Raw genomic sequence first — 21,778 nt, 5'->3', positions numbered from 1 at the left:
TGGATAAAGTGGAGCAAAAAGCCTTTTCTTTTTTGTTTCTACTCTTCTTAGGGGGAAGTTTTACAAATACAAACAAACAAGGAGTTTGTGGTTCTCCTCTTACTCTGAAAATATTCTTGCTTATTATGATGGATCAGGTAAAACAGCATCTACTTTCTACAGTGGAGCTTCGTCCACAGTTTCTTGGTTATGTACAATGTTGTTAACAATGAGTAGGTACAGTCCCATTCAAAGAAAGCATGATATTGTATCAGAGGTATATTTTTATTGTGCTGAACTAACTAAAAAGCAGTGATAACCAAGACTGTGTGAAAAGCTTCACTGATTAATGTTTGTTTGAGCTGGATCTTCTTGCTGCTGTGGGTGGTACAAGGCAGCATGTGAAATATAGAGGAAGAAAACTGGCTATGATGTTTTGCGTAATAATGCAGGGCAAATGTCACCCAAGGACAAATAAAATGCTGCATATTACGCATTTGGATTTGGTAGGAGAGCTTATATTTGCAGAAGCTGAAGCACAGGAGTAGTTTATAGTCAAGAGCAATGAATTTTCTATTATGTATTGGTAAAGAAACAAACAAAAATATCAAGGAAGCCTGGAGTAAACATGTCTCTGAGGACAAGTTCAGTGAAAAACACTAAAAAGTCCAAAAACAGGTCATGTTTTGAAACCTTTGGTATCGCCCCTCATCCCCCCCCTGAAAAAAAGCAAACCTCTCAAAACCTCGTGTGAAGAAATACTTCCTCTACAGGATCTGGAACCTACTAAAACAATTGAATGGAGAACACAATTGTAATTTGATGCCAAAAAGAGAAGAAAAGAGAATTGGATAATAAAACACTTTGAGAACATAAAACTCAATAAACTGAGAAAACTAGTGATGAGAGGATTGGGGAGATAACTTTAAGGAAATACAGAGAAAATAGAAGATAAAAGCAGGTAATGGCTTAAAGAAGCACCATTAAGAGCACAAATACAAACTATTCCAGGGCATCAAAGTGATAGTAAATAGAGTAGAAGTCCCTCTTGGTTTAATCGTGAGCTCTTCACTGTCTCCAGCGTGACAGGCACTGACACAGGTTGCCCAGAGAAGCTGTGGCTGCCCCATCCCTGGCAGTGTTTAAGGCCAGGTTGCATGGAGCTTGGAGCAACCTGCTCTAGCGGAAGGTTTGCCTGTCTGTGGCAGGGGGTTGGAACTGGATGAGCTTTAAGGTCCCTTCAACCCAAAATATTCTATGATTCTGTGATGATTCTATGACAGATGCGTACATACGTACAGATTGGACACCAAGTCAAGTAGCTGAGGACAAGATATTAACAAAAAAAACCTTCACAAAGGCAGAAAGATTAAACCATAAAGACACTAAAAGCAGCAGGACAATATTCCTTATAGTTGCTAGTGGAGAGCCAAAGAAAATATTGTTTTCTCATCAGAGCAGAAAAGCTATGACAAAGAAGGCTAGACCAAAAAATACAGCAAAAAGAAATACTAATCTAGGAAACTGAGCTTTTCACTGAACTGGCAAATACCCTTAGGATATTTGACCCATTTCCAGAGTCTGCAAGAAAATTGTTTCCCTTCTTCATCTCAGTCCTGGTGTTGAAAATTTGGATTTAAAACAGATCTTCTTCATAATCTGAAGTTACATTCCAATTTGTGGGGTTCTGAACGTAACTTTTAGTCAACTTTTTTTTCCGTATTCAGAAAAAGAGCTGTTCAGCAGCATCACAACACCTGCTATTTTCAGGACATAAATAGCTCATAGATTAATCAGAAAGCAGACATCATCACCATTACCAAGTGCCCTATAAACATTATGAAAGTCCACACAATAAACAGTAGTGGTTTCATCTATAACCACATGAGGTGCTAAAAAGCACGAGACATTCAAACAACTGTGCATTTGACTAGTCAGTCTTAAACAGCAGTGGTAAGGCAGAGCTATTGCAACAGGGCCTCATGCTCCCAGACTTGATTTTATTGTATTTTTTGTCAGAATGTGCAAATAACAAACTCCCATTGCTGTTTAGTCGTTCTCTCAAAGTAATTATTCAATAAACAATATTTTCCATGCAATTTTGACAAGGCCACGGAAGAATATGTGGAAATTTGCAGTCTAAACATTTGCCTTGCTTAAATTTGCTTTCAGTGCAAATACAGTGAAAGATCACCAAAGGTGTTTTTGCAATTAAGGATAAAAAGAATGGTAAATGTACTCAAAACAAAAACCAACCAAAAAATCCTCAAGTTGGTTATTTTCTAGACCTCCTCCAAGAGACCAAATACATAATCTGGATTATTCTTTGAATCACGCCAAGATGCCTATCCCATCCAAAATCAGCATGACAGAAAATATTGATTTTCTTTTTGTTCTCAGAATACTCAACAGATCAGCTATGAAGTTAAATCCAGATAGGAAATGGGCACTTTCCCAGCAGCCAGCCCAGGAGAATACATCTCTGGCAGCAAGGGAAGGGCTCCTGCACCCACCCTACCCCAGCATCCAGGCCTTTCTTTCCTTCCACCTTGCCCCCCGGGGTGTGTGTGTCATGGCTTTTAGCCCTTTGGTGTGCAGCTCATAAGACCAAGAAACATGACACACACTGTTCTTTGTTGATGGCGCACAGAGGAATCCATCAAAGCCCATGCTGAGAGCTTCCCGTATGACAAAAGCCTGTCCTTCACAGTCACGATCTGCAGTTAAGGTACTCAGTGACAGGCAGTGTGAATGGAAAAGCAATAAATCACATTATTAAGAATTAAGCTGTGACAGCCCAACATCATGCTTGCCCTCTTAGTCTTACTGTTGTGCTCTGTCAACACCCTTCTCTAGTCTATTTTACTATCTGCTTCCATACAAAATCATTCAACTCACATATCTCTCTGTGTTACCCCAAGCACCAAGCCCTTACTCTGTCAGTGTATGCACAGGTCTCCTGCTTGGTTAATCCTATCTTCTTCCTTTCAAAGACAATGCTATTAGCAGACCTCAGAGGCCACTAGAATTGTTACAATGCTATTAGCAGACGTGAGAGGCCCACTGGAATTGTTGTCCCCTCTTGGCAGCTTGGATGTAATACATACTCCTGTGATCAAAAGCTCCAGTGAATTGCAGACAGTTAAAAAAGAAGCAAACTCTCTACATGAAACTGGCTACCACTTGTGCCAGTATTATAACACACACAAAAGATGAGCAGAAAATTAAGTGAGCTTGTTCAATTATTACGCTCTGCCAAGAAGCATTATTCATGTCCCAGCCTTCCTTACAATCACCCGCACTAGCCACATTGTTCTCTTTGGCCTAATAAGTTTTATTAATCATACACAACAGCTTGAAAAGCACAAGGGCTGATTTTATTGCAAAAGGAAGATGCAACAATTAGGCAGCTGAGGCCTTTTAATGCCTGCAACATGTGGGCTCGCTTGAGCTGTGGGTTGATAACTACAGCTTTTTGCTGACAGTAAACACATGATGATCAAAGCCATGCTACAATGCTGTAAGCTAATTTTCTGAGAGGTTGCAGCAGGACTGGCTCTTGGGCCATCCCAGTAATAAGAAATTGGGCAGAGCATAGTCCCATATGGCTGCTGAGAGCTGTGGAACCTCCAGCAAAGCCCATTTTAACAAGTACCTGCATCATGGAAAGAGACCCATCTCAGTGCCTGAGCACGTTGTTTCAGCACATCAAGCATAGTCTGCTCAGAATTTGTGGGTTAATGGAAATGCTGACACACTGCGTGTGACTGGACTGATTCTACCAAATACAAATTAAAGGGGAAAATAAAACCATGAGCATGGAAACCATGCTTTTCAACCAGAGCTAATTATCACAGTGATGCCTCTCCAGAGGGCTTTCCCCCCATGCACCATCATCACCCTGCCTATTTCCTCTATTAAATCTTACTCTTCAACATTTTGTTCGGGGCAAAGAAATTATGAAAAGCTTTGCATCCTACAACTCACAACACACGTGCACTGTGATTGTCAAAAGCAGACAAAAGAGTCCCTGTCCAGCATCCCCATAGTCCCCTTCAGATACTGGAAGCAGCTCTGAGGTCTCCAAGCAGCTTCTCTTCTCCAGGCTGAACAGCCCCAACTTTCTCAGCCTGTCTTCATATAGGAGATGCTCCAGCCACAATGATCATCCTCATGGCCACCTCTGGACTTGCTCCAACAGCTCCATGTCCTTCTTATGCTGGGTAAACCAGAACTGTATGCAAATAACTTTTTTTCTTCCATTAAAATGAAAACAGAAAGTGTAATGGAAAAATAAATATATTTAAAAAAATAGAAATAAACAAAGATGATGAATACCAGATTTTCAGCTGCCACATGTCAGGTGCCATGTGTCACCCTGCACTACATACCCAGGAGAAAAAAAAGAAATAAAAAACCACACTCTTATTTCTGCATTTCTGTTGAATGTGTTTCTTTGACCTTCTGTATTTTTGGGAATCCCTATGTCATTTCCTAGTTTCCAACACAAAATTACAAAGAGAATCCAGTTGCTAAAATGGGAAACATGCTGTATTTTCACCAGCAGTCTGTTCCTCTGGCACAGTATGTCAATCACTAATTTGAGGAAAGACAGCACATACCTCAAGAGTCCATTTTCAAACAACATTTAGATAGGTATTAAACTAACTTGGTCCTTAAAAGTTTCAGGTGTTTCAAGAGTTGTATTGATACTTTAAGAAAGAGAGAAATAATTTACTAAAACAGGTAAACCATTTTCTTCAGGTCAGGAAAGAAATGCTTTTGTGGGGCAGTTTTGAGTGTTCTGCTGGTGTGCGATGCGGTAAGGTCTGAGATTTGTTAGCTGAAGTACAGGTAACTGAGTATCATCAGTGGCTGAGCTGGTGTTAGACTGCTTGTGCCTACACTGTCAATAGTTCATATATACTGTTCTTGAACTGTAATTCTGGTAGATATGTTCTGACAAGACAGGAGGCTTGACTGCTTCCATTTTCACCCGTGATGGTGTGGACCTGAAGTTCGTAGTCTGCAACATAAAGAAAAACGTGTACCATTGCATTACACTGTAGAATTTAATGGAACCATCATACTTACAGAGTCCAAACAAAAAAGACCAAAAGAGATCTGGTAGGTAACACTGTTTCTGCAAAAGAACTGTGAAGTTATTTCTCTAAGCTTTGTGAGCAAAGGGGTAGGACACAGAGGGTGAAACCCAAACTGACAGAAGGATGCAGCAACCACCTTCACAAAGTCTAAACAGGACAGATTTTGAATCTTTTTTTTTTCTTAATGCAATTGAAAGCAGATTTTGAAATGCTGGTATCTTCAGCAAAATAGATAATAATGAGCAATATGGTTCTGTAATCCTAACTGCTCTGAAAAAGAGCGGGCAGGCCACAAGCAATCCAGTTTAAGCACCTAAAATTACTGGAAGCTTTTGACTTTGATCTTTGCAACTCCCACTCTCACCAGCCAAGTTGTCCTGAATGCCACTGAAGGGGATATCAGGAAATTAATCACTCTAACATCAGAGCACTGCTTGACTAGTTTGCAACTAACAAGGCATACAGCCATTAATTTAACTGTGAGCAGAAAACAAAATATGAAATAATTGCTATTTCAATATGCATTAAATGAGGCAGAAGTCCTGAGGAAAGAGCTGCATATTATCATGCTGCTAAATATGTATCACAACAAAAAAGAAAGGAAGTAAAATCTGCAGTGGCAAATTTATCACTGCTGCTGTTTCCTAGCTTCTAAGTGTTTGAACTGCAACTTAAAAAGTAAAAGTCTCATAGCTGTGTTTGTCTCTAAAACAGCATAAGGAAATACACCATTGTAAAATGAGTGCCTATTTTCATCCGATCTTTAACCAGGCAAATGTTTGCCATCAGCACCAATACATGTTCTTCAGCAAAACATCAGTTTAGATTACTTTGAGAAGCTGAAATGTGAAAACATTAACTTCTGGGAGATTTAAAATTCAGCTTTAACACCAGCATTGTAAATGTGATTTGTAGTCTTCTTAGATAGAAAATGCACTACACCACTCTCAATCTAGTGCTTAAAAAACTACTTGGATACTCTGAATATACATAAAGATAGGATCATCCAAACAATAGACACTCTTGCAGATACACTGTTCCTCATTTCCCCCTCCAAGCACACACAGAGATAAATGAGAGCTCTGTCAGAGCAGACACACTGCAATGAAATTACATGTTTTAGTGAAGAATACATAAAAAAATGCAAAGCACAAACACATACAAAAAAAGGCCACTTACTGCAACTGGTGCTGCCGACCTCTCTGCCAGTTTGTGTAACCAGAGAGCTGAAAATAGGATATAAGTAAATTAAAATGGTTTCATGGGGCAAGGTACACAGTTGTGATGTTTAGAGCTCTCCACTTGCTGCCCTCAGCTGCTGAAAGACTTTCTTCAAAATCATAGACTGGTTTGGAATGGAAAATACAGTTACATTTGTGAGTTAAGCTCTTACTGGTTTATGTCCTGCTCTTGAATGCACTATTGTTTTATTTTTCCCTTCACTGAAACTTTTGGTCACCCTGGGAGATACGACTGAATTGACACAGGTACATTTTTTCCTCAGTTCTGCAGGCACATGCTGGGCTAAGGAACCCATCTGAGCATGTCTTCTCCTCTCTTTACCTGCCCCAAAAACATATTCTCTACTTACAGTTTATCCACCTTTACATTGCCTTCTCCCAGTATACCATGTCCTGCTCTCCTGAAAAAACTCTTGCCTTCAGCCTGCTATTCTTACTTCCTCCCATTTTAAGCCCCCACTTGGACTTTTACTCCATTCGTACCCCATCACAGCGGTCTTACACAACTCCAAGAGTAGCAAAAATATCTGAGTTCTCAGTATGAGCTCGACCCAGTGTCTGTGAAACCTATACAGCTTGAGAAACTGCGAGTGTACCAGAGGGATGATTTCACTTGCTCAAGGGAAAACTTATGACTGCTGATGGAAAACGGAGAGCTTGTTTGTGTCGAGTCATTAGTTTGTGAACTGTCATTCTTATGCATAGAATTTTCTACGGGTAAATGTGGAACAATCAAAATAATTCTAAAACCTCAAACCCTACCATACTCTCAGAAAGAATCCTTCTTCACCCTGGATGGCTCTCTGCCATATATATATATAATGCATTAATAGCATAGTAACTATGACTCTGACAAAACTCCAGACTCATTTTAAAGTTCCACTCCTTATTTTATCAGACATTTCCAAAAGGACAATGCATCATCTGTGGACATTTTCCTCAATCCATGCTTCCCACCACACTCTCAGCAATGAAGTACATCAGCTTGTACCTGCACATATAGTCAGCAAAGAAATTTTAATACATTTCAGGGTCATCAAATGACTTACCTCTGCAGATAAAAAATAGGCATAATGTCACACCACTGACAACAGCAACACATGCAAATCCTCCTAGCAGAAAAAAGGCAAGCCTTGGGGAAGTATCTGAGAAATAAGAAAATATCTAGTTACAAAGCTAAATGTCAGTATTGACTGCCTACATGATGTTACTAGCTCCTTACCCAGAGCAGAAAGCTAATCCTCTACCCCCACAGCTAAAATGAGCTGAGAGACACCAATGAGATGTCTGGATGGCAACCAGCAATAAGAAGCTGCCTCACAAACCCAGCCATTTGTGCATAACAAACACACTTTCATTTTCAACGCATCTGCCTGCACAGTCTCCTCTTCTTCAAATGATACTAGCCCTGCAACAATAGAAATGACAAGCCACTCCTGCAATATGCTGTTATTAATGGCTGGTCTATGCTGGCTTCTGTCCTTCATGCCTCTGCTGAGATATTTTGGTGATATGAGAACTTATTTAGCTGTTCCTACAAATCCTACTGGAAAAGATTTCTAACAGTTCCAGCACTGCCAGCTGCGAGCCAGAATTTTGCCCTGTGCTACCTTTGGCCCTGGGAAAGATAATTTGAAAGTCATAGACAGACATTGTCCAAAGAATTTTTCTCCAGACCATCACCACTGTGGGAACCTGGACAACCTTAAACTTCAGGGGTATAAAGCTTCACACCAAAATTAGTGAGGTATATCACAGTGGGTGCTGAAAGCAGTTTTTCTGCTATTGGTGATTAAAAAGGTTACCAAAGCAATGTATCACATTTGCAAGGCAAGATTTTGGCAGCGGGGAGGCTGAAGGGGTGGCTTCTGTGAGAAAATGCCAGAAGCTGCCCCCATATCCAACAGAGCCCATGTCAACTGGTTCCAAGACAGAACTGCTGCTGAGCCAGTCAAAAATGTGCCACTTGTCCTGTTTTCAGATGGTTATTTTTCTTCTTAGTAGCTGGTGCAGTGCTGTGTTTTAGCTTTAGTCTGGGAACAGTGCTGATAACACAGCGTTTTTAGTTGTTGCCAAGTAGCGCTTACTCTGATCAAGGACTTTTTAGTCTCATGCTCTGTCAGTGAGGAGGGGCACAGGAAGCCGGGAGAAAGCAGAGGCAGGACACCTGACCCAAATTAGCCAAAGGGGTATTCCATAGCACAGCACATCATGCTCAGTATAGAAACTGGGGGGAGTTACCTGGAAAGGAACAATCACTGCTCGGGTTGGGCTGGGTATTGGTCAGTGGGTAGTGAGCAATTGTATTGGGCATCACTGCTGCTTACTGTTGTTTTTTTGTTTCCCCTTTTAGTTTTATATTTTCTCTGTTGCTATTTCCCTTAGTAGTAGTAGTAGTATATTTTACTTTAGTTATTAAACTGTTCTTATCTCAACCTGTTGATTGATTTTCTTTCGATTCTCTTCCCCATCCCACCTGGGGGAGGAAGAAAGGGGGTGAGTAATGGCTGCATGATTCTGAGTTACCATTAAACTACGATACTACTCAAGGGGAGTGAACAGAGAAGCTGGGAGTGAAGCTGAGCCCAGAAAGAAGGGAGAGGTGAGGGGAAGGTGCTTTCAGATTTGCTTTTATTTCTCACAATCCTACTCTGATTTTACTGGCAATAAATTATTGCCTTAAGTTCAGTCTGTTTAGCCCGTGACAGTAACTGGTGGGTGAATAATCTGTGTCCTTATCTTGACCCGTGAGCTTTTCATCTTATTTTTCTTCCCTTGTCTTATTGAGCGGGGGGGTGATAGAGTAGCTTGGTGAGCACCAAGCTCACCAAGGCAGCCAGCCAAGGTCAACCCACTAAAAGAAGAACAAGGAATTCTTGTAAAGTATAACAGGGAAAGAAAGAAGCAAGCAAGGGATAGAAACTCACTCAAAACTATTAATTTCTCTGTCATTATGCAAAAGGAATTTGGCTTATAACCCCGCTAAACAATCTGCAGAGCCCTAGCATTCCGTGGGAACAGCTGCATGGAACAGCACTATGAAGCCCAGGAGCATAATGATGCAGAGCAATGTGACTTACATTGCAAGTCTAGAAACAGACTCTGGTTTGTAGCTGGGTGGGTAACAAGGCAGGTGACAGTTGAAAGCGTGGTGTTGACCCAGCTCACTCTGGTCACTGTCCCATTAGGGTGATGGACTTCACTGGTGCTGGCATTATTTGGAGGAATCCAGGAGATGTCAGCAGCTGGCTTTCCAGCAGACGCTTGACAGACTGCCCCTGTGCTCTTGTCAAAGGTCAGAGTCACTGTGGGAGGGACTACAGAAGAGAGAAAAAAAAGACCATTTTTTCCAGTTCAGTATAAAATCACCCATTGAGAAAATTAAAAATAGGTAGGTTTTTTTATTACTTTGCATGACCAATTCAAGAGATTTTAAAATAAGTTGGAATATTAGCACCAATGATCTTCAGGAGAAAAAAGTACAGCAAAAAGTCCAGGGTGAATATCTCCAAAACTAGCTACCTGAATCTGATAGTACTACTTCTCCATGTTATCCAAGAGGTGACTACAGGAGTAACAGAAGAAGATGAGGATGACAGAGAGAAGTGGATTAAATGAAGATCTGTAAGTATGGCAGTGCATACTGAAGAAAACACATCTTGCCGAAGCTCCAGCTGAGATATTTAGGAGACTGTGTAGTAGAATCAAGAATTTGATAGTAGGGGAATAAAGGAGGAATTGGACAAAACTGTTCTGCCTGGAGTCAAACAACTCATAGTCTGCATTTGACAAAACAGGACAAGGCTTGGACAATACCTAAGACAGTATCAGAAGGGCAAGACCCTGCAGAAAGATACGTATATCAAGTGACAAAAAAATAATAATAGCAATTATACAGTACCAGAATTGATTTCCCAGATTTCTTAGTTGTATTCAGAAGACTTAACTAATATGGCCAGACACAAAATCTTCTCTTATGTTGGTTTTGGTTGCTTTGGGTTTTTTAATTAATGGAAACCTACACAGTTTACCTGCCTATCTTAAAAAGATGATTTGGTGTATTTATTGTGTTTCTAATATTCTTTTGTTTTTGCCTATGTTGAAAATAGATTAATTCCATTTTTATTTTAGTGATGCAGTCTTACAGACAGCTTTCGGTGTTTCTGGAAGAGTGAAATATTTTCAGATAGTGTCCTGAAACTTTTGCTTCCTTCCTATTGAGCTCTTACCCAGATGAGAGTCTTGGTTCAGCATCCTGTTGCTCAGCACATAGCAGCAGTATTTATTTGATATCTTCTGTTTGCATTAGCTTAACCAAAAGTATACTCCTGGTTGTATGAACATTCATGCAACATTCAAACCCCATGTTACACCCAAAGAACCCCCTCAGAAACTCTGCAGACTCTTGGGTTTGTGCATTTTAAAACCTTCCCTTTTCCTGAGGTAGAAGTTAAAAAACAGAACACAAAACCCCAGATTAATTCTCCATAGAACAGCCAACTCCTAAGATGTAATTCCTCAAGCTTTTTTCCCTTCTCCATACAGCCAGACTAAGTCAGCTTACATCTTCTATTTTTAATTTAGGTCTTTTATCACCAAATCAAATCATTTGTATCTTCATACACACAAAAAAAACTCCCAAAATCACCCCCAAAGGTGTTTCTTACCTATCACAGTCAGAAAGGAGAAAAAAAGGAAATTCCCCTCACTGCTGATGATTTCACAGGTGTAATGCCCCTCATCTCCAAGGCTCACAGGGTAAATACGAAGATCAGGGTCACTGTCAGGTGAATATTTCCATGTCATCCTCTCACTGCAGTTTAACTTCATTGTCTGGTTGTGATCACTTCTATAGGACAACAAGCAGCAAGTGCTGCATTTCGTCTTCCATATCACCATTAGCAAAGATGCTTTGGAGACAGAAGGGCAACTCAACACAGCCTCATGACCAGCCTCCACATTCACCATGTTGTAAGCTGCTTAAGAAGAAAAGGCATCAAAAATGATGCTACAGCCATTGTCAAAGACAGGAAACTCTTGGCTTCATCACACTTAGGAATTTCTACTTCTTTACTGTGCTGGCAGCCCTGGGGACACATTGCTTTGAGCAGACACATATAAGTAGTATTCAAATTCCAGGTCCAGCTTCCTGCTGTACTCTGAAGCCTGGAAACACAGTGGCGATGATGCCTCTCCATTACGGACACTGTGAAGGTTTGTGATGCTGATGAGCTTCAAGTCCTCCATCTCTTTTTTAGGCAACAAATTTCTATCACTATCTTGGGCTTTGTAAAACTGATTGGGAAGGCAAGATTCAGCCTTGAGGGAAGGGGAACTACTTTAAAAATATTATTGTCTTACTGAATTAAGCACCTTGGTTAAAGTGCAAGTAAAAAGGGGATAGCAGTGGAACATACAACTGTAGCAGGGTTAAAACCCAAGATCACCTGGTGCAGTAGTTTATGAGGCAAATTTAGTAAGGGGCATATGTAGATCCTTTTTTTACTAGAAATCATAACTCTGATATTGTCCCAGTTGAACAGGAGATGGGTCTTCAGATGATCTGTGCTGGATTCCCATCAGATATATCATCCTGTGCTACTCTGCATGGCACACAGTTATTTTGCTAGCTGAAGTGACATCACTCTTTGCATTCACATTAACCAGTAATAAAGAATCACCCTGAAGTTTCAGTGTACTGGTAAACTGGAAATACAGAGTACCAAAGTGTCCTGCACGTAGTTTTCGCTCTTTCATACTTACCTGGCACTTCAACCAGATTTATCAGCAAGAGAAGAAATGCAGCCAGAACAGACCATGTCAGAGCCATCTTTAGCAGAAGGAATCAGCACTGCATAAAGTGAAGGCAAAGAAAATGGCATGTAGTCACAAATTGTTGTGCAAAGCCCTTCAAAGGGAACATGTAGTAAAACCTCAGTTTCCTTTGAAAACAGAAGTTCTAAATAAGACCCCACATCAGGTATCATTTTTGTACTGAAGTAAAACAAAAAGGGTTTTGAAAGTAGAAGAAAACACTACTGCTTACAAAAAAGTTTTTAAAATCTAGGCTCTCTGATACCATTTTCACAGAATCATAGAATCAACTAGGTTGGAAAAAACCTTTAAGTCCAACCATTACCACAGGACTGCCAAGTCAACTGCTAAACCTTGTCACCAAGGGCCTCATCTACATGGGTTTTAAGCACTTCAAGGGAGAGTGACTCCACCACTGCCCTGGGCAGCCTGTTCCAATGCCTGAGTACCCTTTTGATGAAGACTTTTTTTCTTAATATCCAGTCTGATCCTTCCCTTTTGCAAGCTTGAGGCAGTTTCCTCTTTTCCTGTCACTTGTTACTGTGGAGAAAAGACCAGCCCCCTCCTTTTACAGGCATCTCCACAGGAGATCTGCAGGAATTTACAGCCATCTCTAGCTGCTCACTATTCATGCCCAGTTGGCTAGCACAAAGATAGCTACAGACCTCTTGCTGCCACCTCATAGTCTTACCTGCAGAAGATGAAAAAAAGGTTTTGTTGAAACAAACATGCACAAACTACAACTCTTTCTGAATAATCAATAATCCGCATGTATAGGAAGATTTAGACATCATCAGACTTCATCGACTATTTGACAAAGAAATGATTCCTAACTCTCGCATGCTTCTAATTTCTTGGAGGGTAGTAGAAGGGTACTACTTCTGTAGCAGAACAAAAAGGGCAACTATCCTATTGCAAGAGATCAAAAGCATGTGAGTTTGTTTCCTGATTTCATAGACACAGTGAACTGAAGAGGCATCTGGTAACTTATGCTATTCTACAAATATATATATACTTTTTAACAAACAATATCTCACAAATTTCCAGCTCCTTTTTGGCAAAAGGGCAAGGGTTCATTGGTAAGATTGAGACAGTGCTGTCATCCCAACACATTGTTTTCTAGTTCACACAAAGCCAGAGCTCCATGCCAACCAAAAGCTTTCAAATAAAAATATATATGGTTCTCAGGGAAGAATTTTGATGTAAACCTATTCAGCTGTTGCTTGAACATGGCTTTAGCAAAGAACCTCACTGATACTTCCCTACAGTCAGATATCCTATCTAAATCACTCCAATTTGGCATGGCAAACTTGCACTACACTATAGTGAACAATATACATATATATTCCTGCAGTCAGCTCCCAGCCTTTTCTGCTCAGATCCCAGGGAGAAGCACCCTAGTCCTGTAGATGTTCATGCTGGTTCTGCCACAGAAGGGTTCACAACCAATGCACCACTGTGTCCCCAGCCACCTGGGGAATAAAGCTGAAGTCTCAGAGTATCTGCCTATTTCCACAACACTACAGTAGCCATGTCCTGACTGCAGTTTCTGATGCTACTGTCAAAAAACAGCAGCTGCACTTTTGCCTCGAGCCTCTGTGTAGCCTGTCCATAAAGCTATCTCGTTTTCCATCACTTGCCTCTGCATTTCCTCAGGTTGTTTCCTTGGTAGGTGTTTTGTCATTCTCTCCTTTATATCATCATTTGTACCTCTTTTACTTTTTGAATCGGTCACATGCAGTTAGAGATGGCTGGGAAATTGTGTTTCCATCCCATGGGAAATACTGAAATGTTGTTTTCATTCTCAAGTCAAAACCTAATACACACCAAACAAACAAGTATCTTAGTGCAATGGTTGATTCAGAAACATCATATATGTTGCAACAGGGCTTCTCAGCATGTGCTGGAAGGAGGAGGAAAGGGCAGCCAGGGTTCTGTGAACACAGATCTGCTATCAGTTGCTGTAAAAGTAACAGGCTTCAATGATGCTGCATTAAACATTTCATTTTAAATGTAAAATACATCAAGTGAGGACACCTGATGCACAGAAGAAAAACCAGAATACTTGTGGTACAGAAAGAACAAATGCTTCCACATTCATGAACTGAGTGCAAGAGGCAATAGTACCTTCTTAAACACAACACAATGTGTATGCACATTAGACAACAGCCTAATGGTTTTCTTCACAGTTCCAACAAAACACTGATGCATCTGGATGAAAAGCTTTCACTGCAGCCTGAATCAATACCAGGGCAACTACATTGATCAGTGTTCTGCTATTAATTTGCAACAGGCAACGTAGCTCTTAACATTGAAAAACTCCTGAGTTTAATTTTTATCCACTTAATTTTTTTTCCACAAATTAGATGTTTTGTTTTATGTTATTCAATACTGTTGAAATAATTGTCATTTGGATGAATGATGCACATAAAAGTTTCTTTCAATCAAACAGTTTGAAGGTTTCTTTTTTTTTTTTTTTAACCAACGAATAAAATAAATGCTTTTTGACCAGAATCTTGTACTCAATTTGACCCAATTTACAGATAATTTTTTGGTCTCTTTCAAAAGAAAAGTAAAACCACACTGTTTATCAGCAAATTCAGTATTCACTGAATTTGATGGCTCTATAAATATTCATAAACAGAACATTGTCATATTGGAACTTGTCCCAGAGAGCTTTCTTTTTTTTTAAATGCATACAAGTCACATATATATGGGGTTTATTTGCTCAAAAGAACAGGCATTAATGATTAAAAATGGGGCCTTACAGAAAGAGCAGAGCATATCACTCTGTTTAAATATTCATGTGTGAAATGTAGCATTTAGACTGCAATTTTTAAGGTTCACAATCCTTGAATACTTGTGACCGGAAGCGAGAAGTCTCAAAGTAAAGGAGAAACCAAGTACAGCTGAATCAAATCCATTTAAAAGTAGCAAATGAATATTTGTAGATTGTCTCATGTTATTTCCTTTGATGGAATTAAAATGCTTCAATAACTACATTAAAATAAATTACAGTTTTTACTCAGCCTTTACGGCAGTGGCTGGCACAAGACCATGCAATGTGTGCGTCACTCTTCTATTAGCCTCAGCCTTCCAGCTGGGGAACAGTACTGCTCACACTTGGATTCATCCCAGTGAACATTTAGGATGGAAGAACGTTACCGGGTTGTCAGCCTGGAGAGGAGCCCTCCAGCCATGGGAGATGAACAGCAACAGCGCCAGTGTGCTCCGGTCTTCTGTTACTTGCTGTTCTGCAGATGAGTGGAGAGATGTTAGCACATGCAGCTGCTCCAACGTGGATGGTGGTCCTGGTGCCTGCTTATGAGGCAGCTCCTGTGCACCAGGGAACTGCAGAGAGCTCCCCTGGTGTCCTCAGGAGGTACATGGCTATAGTTGCAAAGAAGTAAGAACTATCTCAATTCAGGACTGTCCATCCCAGATAGTCCCTGTTTTCAGCTGTACATTTCATTGATTTCTTTTCACTAATGCTTCTGAGATCTTGATGCACAGACAGACACACCTTCTACTCCCCCTTGAGAGATCCAAGTGAAAACAAACCATCTCGTTGCACACTCCCATGAAGAGGATGTGACATAGTTAAAAAGAGGGAAACAAACTGCTTTTCTGAGATGAAGAACAAACCACAACCTGAAGTTGTCTGCTATTATACATCAAAAGCAAACTACAAGCCTTGAGCTATACAAAGCACCGCTTTAAAATCAGATAAATACAAGCAAAGTCCAACATAATGAAAATATGTATTAACATGACCTGAAGGAGCAGATCATGAAGAACCAGTTTATCAATCAGTGCATCAGTCATCACCACTTTTTAAAGAATAACCAATGTGTCACATAGCCATTCCTATGATTAACTCAGCAAAATACGACTCTGCTTTGTAGTAGAAGCGTATTTTAAATGGTAGAGAAGACTCTGCCTTTAAAGTCTGTTCACTGTAACACCTGGTGTCTTTAGGCAGAGGGGGGTTGCAAAGAATTGCAAGAAGAAGCAGTTCCATATGGCTGTGTCAACTCTCCCACTTTTCTTGTACAAGGATAAGGTAACTACTATGCAAAGTCAGGCTACATTATTTAAAATCCAAACCCACACTTGCAATGGCCAAAGCCTTCATGCAGAAGCAGCATCCACTACAAGGCATTTGATATTTCCACCTCATCACCAAGGCCTTTCTTCTCAAAACTATGCTCCTCTATCACTCAGCTCTCAAGAAGGAAGCAGGGTCTCTGGAGGTGCAAGTCCTTGCATCCCACACAGGGTTTGCTGTCATCTTAGACAGACCAGGAACCCTTACACTGAAGACGTGCCAACCACACAACAACCAACGCAGAAGCCTGCAGACAGCCAACACCTTTTCTGAAGCAAGAGATGCAGGTTATGCCATGTTTTCAACATCCCCACATCCGCCTCCACTTTTACCTGGACTGTTGAGCATGGGAAGCTCTCAATGCCGGGGTTACCCACTGGTACTGCATTTGCAATAAACATCTGGAGCAGTTCAAATGTCAATTTAAGAGGTGCTCCCATTTCTCCACAAACCTTTAGCACATGCTGCTGAGCCTCTCAGTTGTAAGAGTTACCTGAAGAAATGGAGCAGCAGCAGCGTCCATGGCTCTGCATCCCCTATGCATCTCAGGGGCCAGGCTATTTTCATGCATCTTCTTCTCTGTGAAGAGTTTTGCACCAGGTCTGGGAGCAGCCTGCAGGCCCCCACAGGGGACAGACTTGGCTCAACTGCTGCCCCAGTTTCTCCCAAGCAATTCCTCAAGTTCCTCTGCTGGAAATGAAGTTACAAAATATAAGAAGACCTTGAATGTCCTGGGACAGCAGGCAGATATTCCCAAAGCTGCTCATTCTCAGAAACTGACAAGTTTTGTTCTTGCTCTGTTCTTAGCCATCTGCTGCTGGCTGCTGAAATGCTGCTGTGCTAAGAGACCTTTGGTTTGTCTTCATAGCCTTCTGGCATTTTTACTCTCTGAAAAATACCCTGGCCCTGGAAATGCATCCAGGAAGCCCTGTTACCAGCACAGCAGTATATTGTTAGCACTGTTAGCAACTGGAGGAGCTGTGCCTCCATAGTGGATTTTCTTCTCAGGCTCCCTATTTATCATATACTTGCTGGCATCAGCAGAAGCCACAGATGGTTTGTAGCTGTGAAATTCAACCCATCCAGTTCGTGAGCTAGTTCCATTCAGTTCCAAATATGTAAAACTATAAAGCTTTCTCTACAGCCTGGGAAGTAGAGGGTAGATGGCTTTCTGAAAGGGAGAGAGAACTAGCCTAATAAAAGGTACCTCAAAACAATTATGAACAAATTATATTAAACAAATGCAAAATTGCAGTGTTTTGATAACATACACCTGAAGGTAAATAGGTCCAAAGCTTCCTCCCGAGCAGGACAGATGTTTGTGGTGTCTGTGTGCTGAATTCATTAAGACACTAATAATTAGATACTAACATAAACAAAGTATTTCTCTTTCCCCAGTGTCCTGGGTTCAGCAGTAGCAGTCATGTTTTTCCTTTGTGGTAGCTGGTGCAGTGCTGTGTTTTGACTTCCAGCCTGGGAACAGTGCTGGTGAAGCCGATGTTTTGGGTTGTTGCTAAGTGATGTTTACCCTGACCAAGGACTTTGTGAGGCTCATGCTCTGCCAGGGAGGAGGGGAAGCTGTGAGGAAGCAGAGACGGGGCGCCTGACCCGGGCTAGCCAGGGAGGTATTCCATACCACAGCACGCCATGCCTGGGGTGGGGGGTAACTGGGAGTTACCCGGAAGGACACGGGCTTCCGGGTGGGACTCGTTTCTTGGCCGGTGGTATCGTATCCTCTTCCCTTGTTATTCTCTCTCATCATTGTTGTTGTTGGTAGTAGCGGTGGTGATTTGTGTTGTACATTGGTTGCTGGACTGTTCTTGTCTCAACCCGTAGGAGTTGCACTCTTTCGATCCTCCTCCCCATTCCTCTGGGAGCGGGGAAGGGGAGAGCCCCGGTGGGGGGGGGGGGGGGAGGAACACCCCTCGATTGTTGTCAGCTCAGCACCACTCACTGGGAGTGAGTGAACAAGATGCCTGACTGGGTTTAAACCACGACACCCAGGAAAATAAATAAATAAATAAATAAATAAATAAATGCATGCCATACAGCAGGTGAGTGTTTTGTCTGTTTTTTTTTATCTATCTGTAGTAGCTGTAATTCAAGAAAGCAGGTAGGCATCTCTGCTCAGAAATATTTACCTTCTTAACAAGAGCCCATATAGAAAATAGCTTACTCCCATGAAGTTATTACATGAGCCAAGTTGTAAACCTCACATCTGTAGCTGCCTTGCAGCCAGCCTCTTTGGAAAGCACTGTGACCCAGTGTTGCAAATGGAGAGTAGGAACAAAGGATGAACGAGAAGAACCCAGTAGCCTATTATTTCCTTTCAGAGAGAAGACATTTGCTCAACATTTTCTGTTGTATGGGAGAAAAAAATAGCCCATGTATCTAACAGCATGACTTTCCCAGCTATAAATCATCTGTAGCATCCACCAATGTCAGCAAACATATGGGGGCTAAGCACTGCTGATAATGAAGCCTTTAAAACCAGACACTTCTAGGTTAAAATATCCAGAGGAAATTATATTGCAATTTCCAAAGACCAAGAAAAAAGATTTATTTTCTAATAATTTTCCCCTAATTGCTTGGTCACTGCACCAACATGGCCGTGCTCAACGGCTTCTGCTCCTGGTCCTACAGAATCCCCTTACCACTTGTGGATCATTAACCTCAGGGACTTCTCACTCAATCCTAATAATCCAGCAACCAGATCTACCTACAACAGAGATATTCATTACCTTAACTCCTTTAATTCCTGCCTCTTGTTGACCCACTGCACACTGCTGCCAGTTTCCCAGGTAGAACCTGGGAACCAACAACCCACAAGTACAATTACTGCCTTCAGAGGTATGGATAATCCAAGAAAAAGTATTCAGAGATGAAGAGAAAAGAGGCAATTTATAGGTGGATGCTTAACTCTCCAAACACTTCAGTAAGGATCAGTGCATATCTCAAGCTCCCCAGATGAAAGTTTCCTCCTCATCTTTCAGCTGAAGAGATTGGCCTCCCACTCCATAGACAAAGAGGATGGAATTACACTGAATTGCATGTAAAGAAGCTGAAAATCTCAAATAATTCCCACTTCAGAAAAAACTGAAATAGCAGAACTGGTGTGTAGCAGAAATAAAACCCCAGATGGTTCCTCCTCACCCATCAATCTTAATGTGTAGCATAACTAGCCGTGGTTTAGGCAATACCAAGGATGGGTAGAGCCAGGAATACCAGGCTTCTCTCCTTCAGCTGTTCACTGCTCCTTCACACCCAGGGAGGTTCTCTGAAAGCTACAGCTTCCTCTTGCCATGGAGAGCTGTGAACATCCTGCAACAAGTCTCAGGAATCCCCAACAGACTCAGCTAGGAGGCAGCTCCTCTAGACTCAAGGAGCTGCATACTCAACCACCCTCAGGGTCATCACGTGGAAGTACATTTATTTTTTATGTTTAGAAAAGGAAAGCATTGTCTCTTCTGTCTTTCTAGAGAAGCTAGATCAACAATTCTAAATATGAAATCCATACCACTTATCACATGGCAAAGGAGAAGGCTCAGTAGTTTTTCTCTAGTGACTTCCATTTATGTGATTTTTACATGAAGTAGAGCATATCACTTGTGTAACAGAGCATACCTGAAATAGAAACCCCTACCTATGTTGGACCCATACTTATGTTGGAAAAACTACACATCCCACCCTCTCAAATGCAAACTAAAGTTCTGACACCTATGTCAGGGTGGCGTTCATCACTGTCTACATTCTTTTGGTGCAGTGTAATAGACCAAAGGGGATGCTTTTGCTTTGCACATTTCCTCCCTCACCATACAGGTTTCTTTGCTGTCATAAACCCTCTTTCTTTTGAGCCAGTTTCACACCTATAGCTCTGTGTCAATTAGTGGTTTAGAAAAACTCTCCACAGTAGTTTCCAGTCAAACTTCTCACCCCCATTTCTTTCCTGTAATGCAGATGGCTAGCAGCACCTCTGACAGATTCTGTGCTTGATGCAAGGGAGTATGAAGCCCAGAGAAGCCCAGTCCTACAACATGTCCTTATTCAGATTTGAGCTGCATGGACTGCCTGCCCTTTTTGTAAGCCAGTGGTCCATAGGTGGAAAATGTGACATGAAGTTAGGTCAGCTCCCACAAACTTTGATGCTGTCATGGGACTGTGGGGATTGATGGCAAAATATCTTCATTTTCTCATCTTCCCAGAGTGGCTTAAAACACAGTGCAGAGGGGAAGCTCCTGAGGACAAGGTGGCAAAGCAATGCCTGCTCCAGGCATCCTGCCTCCACATCAGGACTTTTGGCTCTTTATTCAGTGTCCTAAGGTCCTGCGTGAAAAATTGAGACAAGACACTACAAACCAATCAAGAGAGAGAGGGAAATAAGATGCAAGAAAGGTCAGCTAGCAACAGAATGTTCAGGAAGTGTCAGAAGCGGACTCAGGAAGCCTCACACTCCCCATAAGGCCTTTGCATTCATTCAGGCCAGTGGACCACAGCCTTCTTCCCACCCCCTGCCCTCAAGACTATACAAACTGTGCCATGGTGCACAGCCAGCAACCCACTTAAAATACATGTAAAACATCTTAATTTGCTAAAAGTACCTGCGCTGTGGCACTTGTATGTGCCTGTTGCTACAGACCTGTGTGTTTATAAAAATCAATATATAGATATAGAGCATTATGCACACACTTTTAGAGGTGTTGTACTAAAGTGACAAGGCATCTAGGGATGCTCAGCTAATGAGGGTGCGTCACTGATTTTGTACCATTTCCTGTCTAACTCTCTTATGAAAGTGGACCCTTTCAGTAGAGCAAATGCCTGGGGTTAAGCAGCTATCTTCAAAATGAAGATAGGAGAGCAAAATGGTGCTGGCAGTGCTGCCCCACCTGTTTTCCTCACCTCTTTTCCTCCTTAGCTCCCTGCTTACAGAACCATGAGCTGTGTACAGCAGGAAAAGTTATTTGGATGTTCGTAAAGCTTCCATCAACAGAAATCTGGGTTGCACATTGCTTCTACATGATTTAGTGTCAGAGCTAGTTTATGACTTCTGTAATGATAAATAGCCGCTGGCTAAAGGAATTTAAAAAGTGCATCAAAAGGGATACACTAGAGGCACCTTTGAACATGTGGATTCAACATATATAGGCTTCCAAGATGATTTTCCTGGACGCTGCAACACGTCATGTAGAAGAAGACAAGTTGTGGACACTGACTGCAGCTTACATGGGAGTTCCTACAACTGAACAAGAAAACAACCTCACTCAAAGTCCAGATTCAATACTTCGGAGTCCAGCACCTCTACTCAACCAGGCTCATACATACATGTGCTACAAAACTTCCCCAGACTACCTTTAATGCAGTTAACAAGGGTATAAGGAACAGTGAAATCATTATGCCCATAAGGGATCCTGGCTGAAAACATATTTGGACAGTTAGCTTGAAAATCAGTTTTCACTGAAAAAGACATTTCGATCTGGAAGTTTTGGACTAGCAGTCCATGCTTTTCTTTATAGGTTCTAGAAGCATGTATTTCA

The 21,778-nt window shown here is 41.4% G+C and overlaps 2 protein-coding genes across 4 annotated transcripts in view; one reads left to right on the top strand and one right to left on the bottom strand.

Annotated features, from left to right (window-relative positions):
- Positions 1–21,778, top strand: part of PDZK1 (PDZ domain containing 1) — a 338,251-nt gene that overhangs the window by 289,859 nt on the left and 26,614 nt on the right. The window lies entirely within an intron of this gene.
- LOC133269544 (cell surface glycoprotein CD200 receptor 1-A-like) lies at positions 4,697–12,881 on the bottom strand. 3 transcript variants are annotated; one of them, XM_061453954.1, is made up of 7 exons: positions 12,761–12,881; positions 12,089–12,180; positions 10,993–11,301; positions 9,406–9,642; positions 7,375–7,470; positions 6,264–6,310; positions 4,697–5,005 (listed from the first exon to the last, which is right to left on the bottom strand). In XM_061453954.1, exons 2-7 carry the CDS (start codon positions 12,153–12,155, stop codon positions 4,889–4,891), a joined length of 873 nt encoding a protein of 290 aa, XP_061309938.1. In that variant the 5' UTR covers positions 12,156–12,180; positions 12,761–12,881; the 3' UTR covers positions 4,697–4,888. The 3 variants fall into 3 exon arrangements, with proteins under 3 accessions (XP_061309938.1, XP_061309939.1, XP_061309940.1); XM_061453955.1 differs by lacking the exon at positions 7,375–7,470; XM_061453956.1 differs by lacking the exons at positions 4,697–5,005; positions 6,264–6,310 and adding an exon at positions 6,978–7,172 and having other exon boundaries at positions 7,323–7,470.

This window comes from Pezoporus flaviventris, unplaced genomic scaffold (assembly GCF_033815535.1).
Source record: "Pezoporus flaviventris isolate CSIRO_AGI_PZ_B2104156 unplaced genomic scaffold, CSIRO_AGI_Pfla_v1 ptg000015l, whole genome shotgun sequence".
Classification (NCBI taxonomy): Eukaryota; Metazoa; Chordata; class Aves; order Psittaciformes; family Psittacidae; genus Pezoporus; species Pezoporus flaviventris.
Note: the sequence above shows the minus strand (reverse complement) of the source record. Positions and strands in the feature narration are given on the sequence as shown.

Excerpts from the sequence above, each read along its gene's own strand:
- LOC133269544 (XM_061453954.1), bottom strand. The coding sequence starts at position 12,155 with ATGGCTCTGACATGGTCTGTTCTGGCTGCATTTCTTCTCTTGCTGATA. Across the intron at positions 7,471-9,405 it reads TCTGTTTCTAGACTTGCAAT|ATACTTCCCCAAGGCTTGCC; the intron begins GTAAGTCACATT and ends CTTATTTCTCAG. Across the intron at positions 6,311-7,374 it reads CCTATTTTTTATCTGCAGAG|CTCTCTGGTTACACAAACTG; the intron begins GTAAGTCATTTG and ends TCCTATTTTCAG.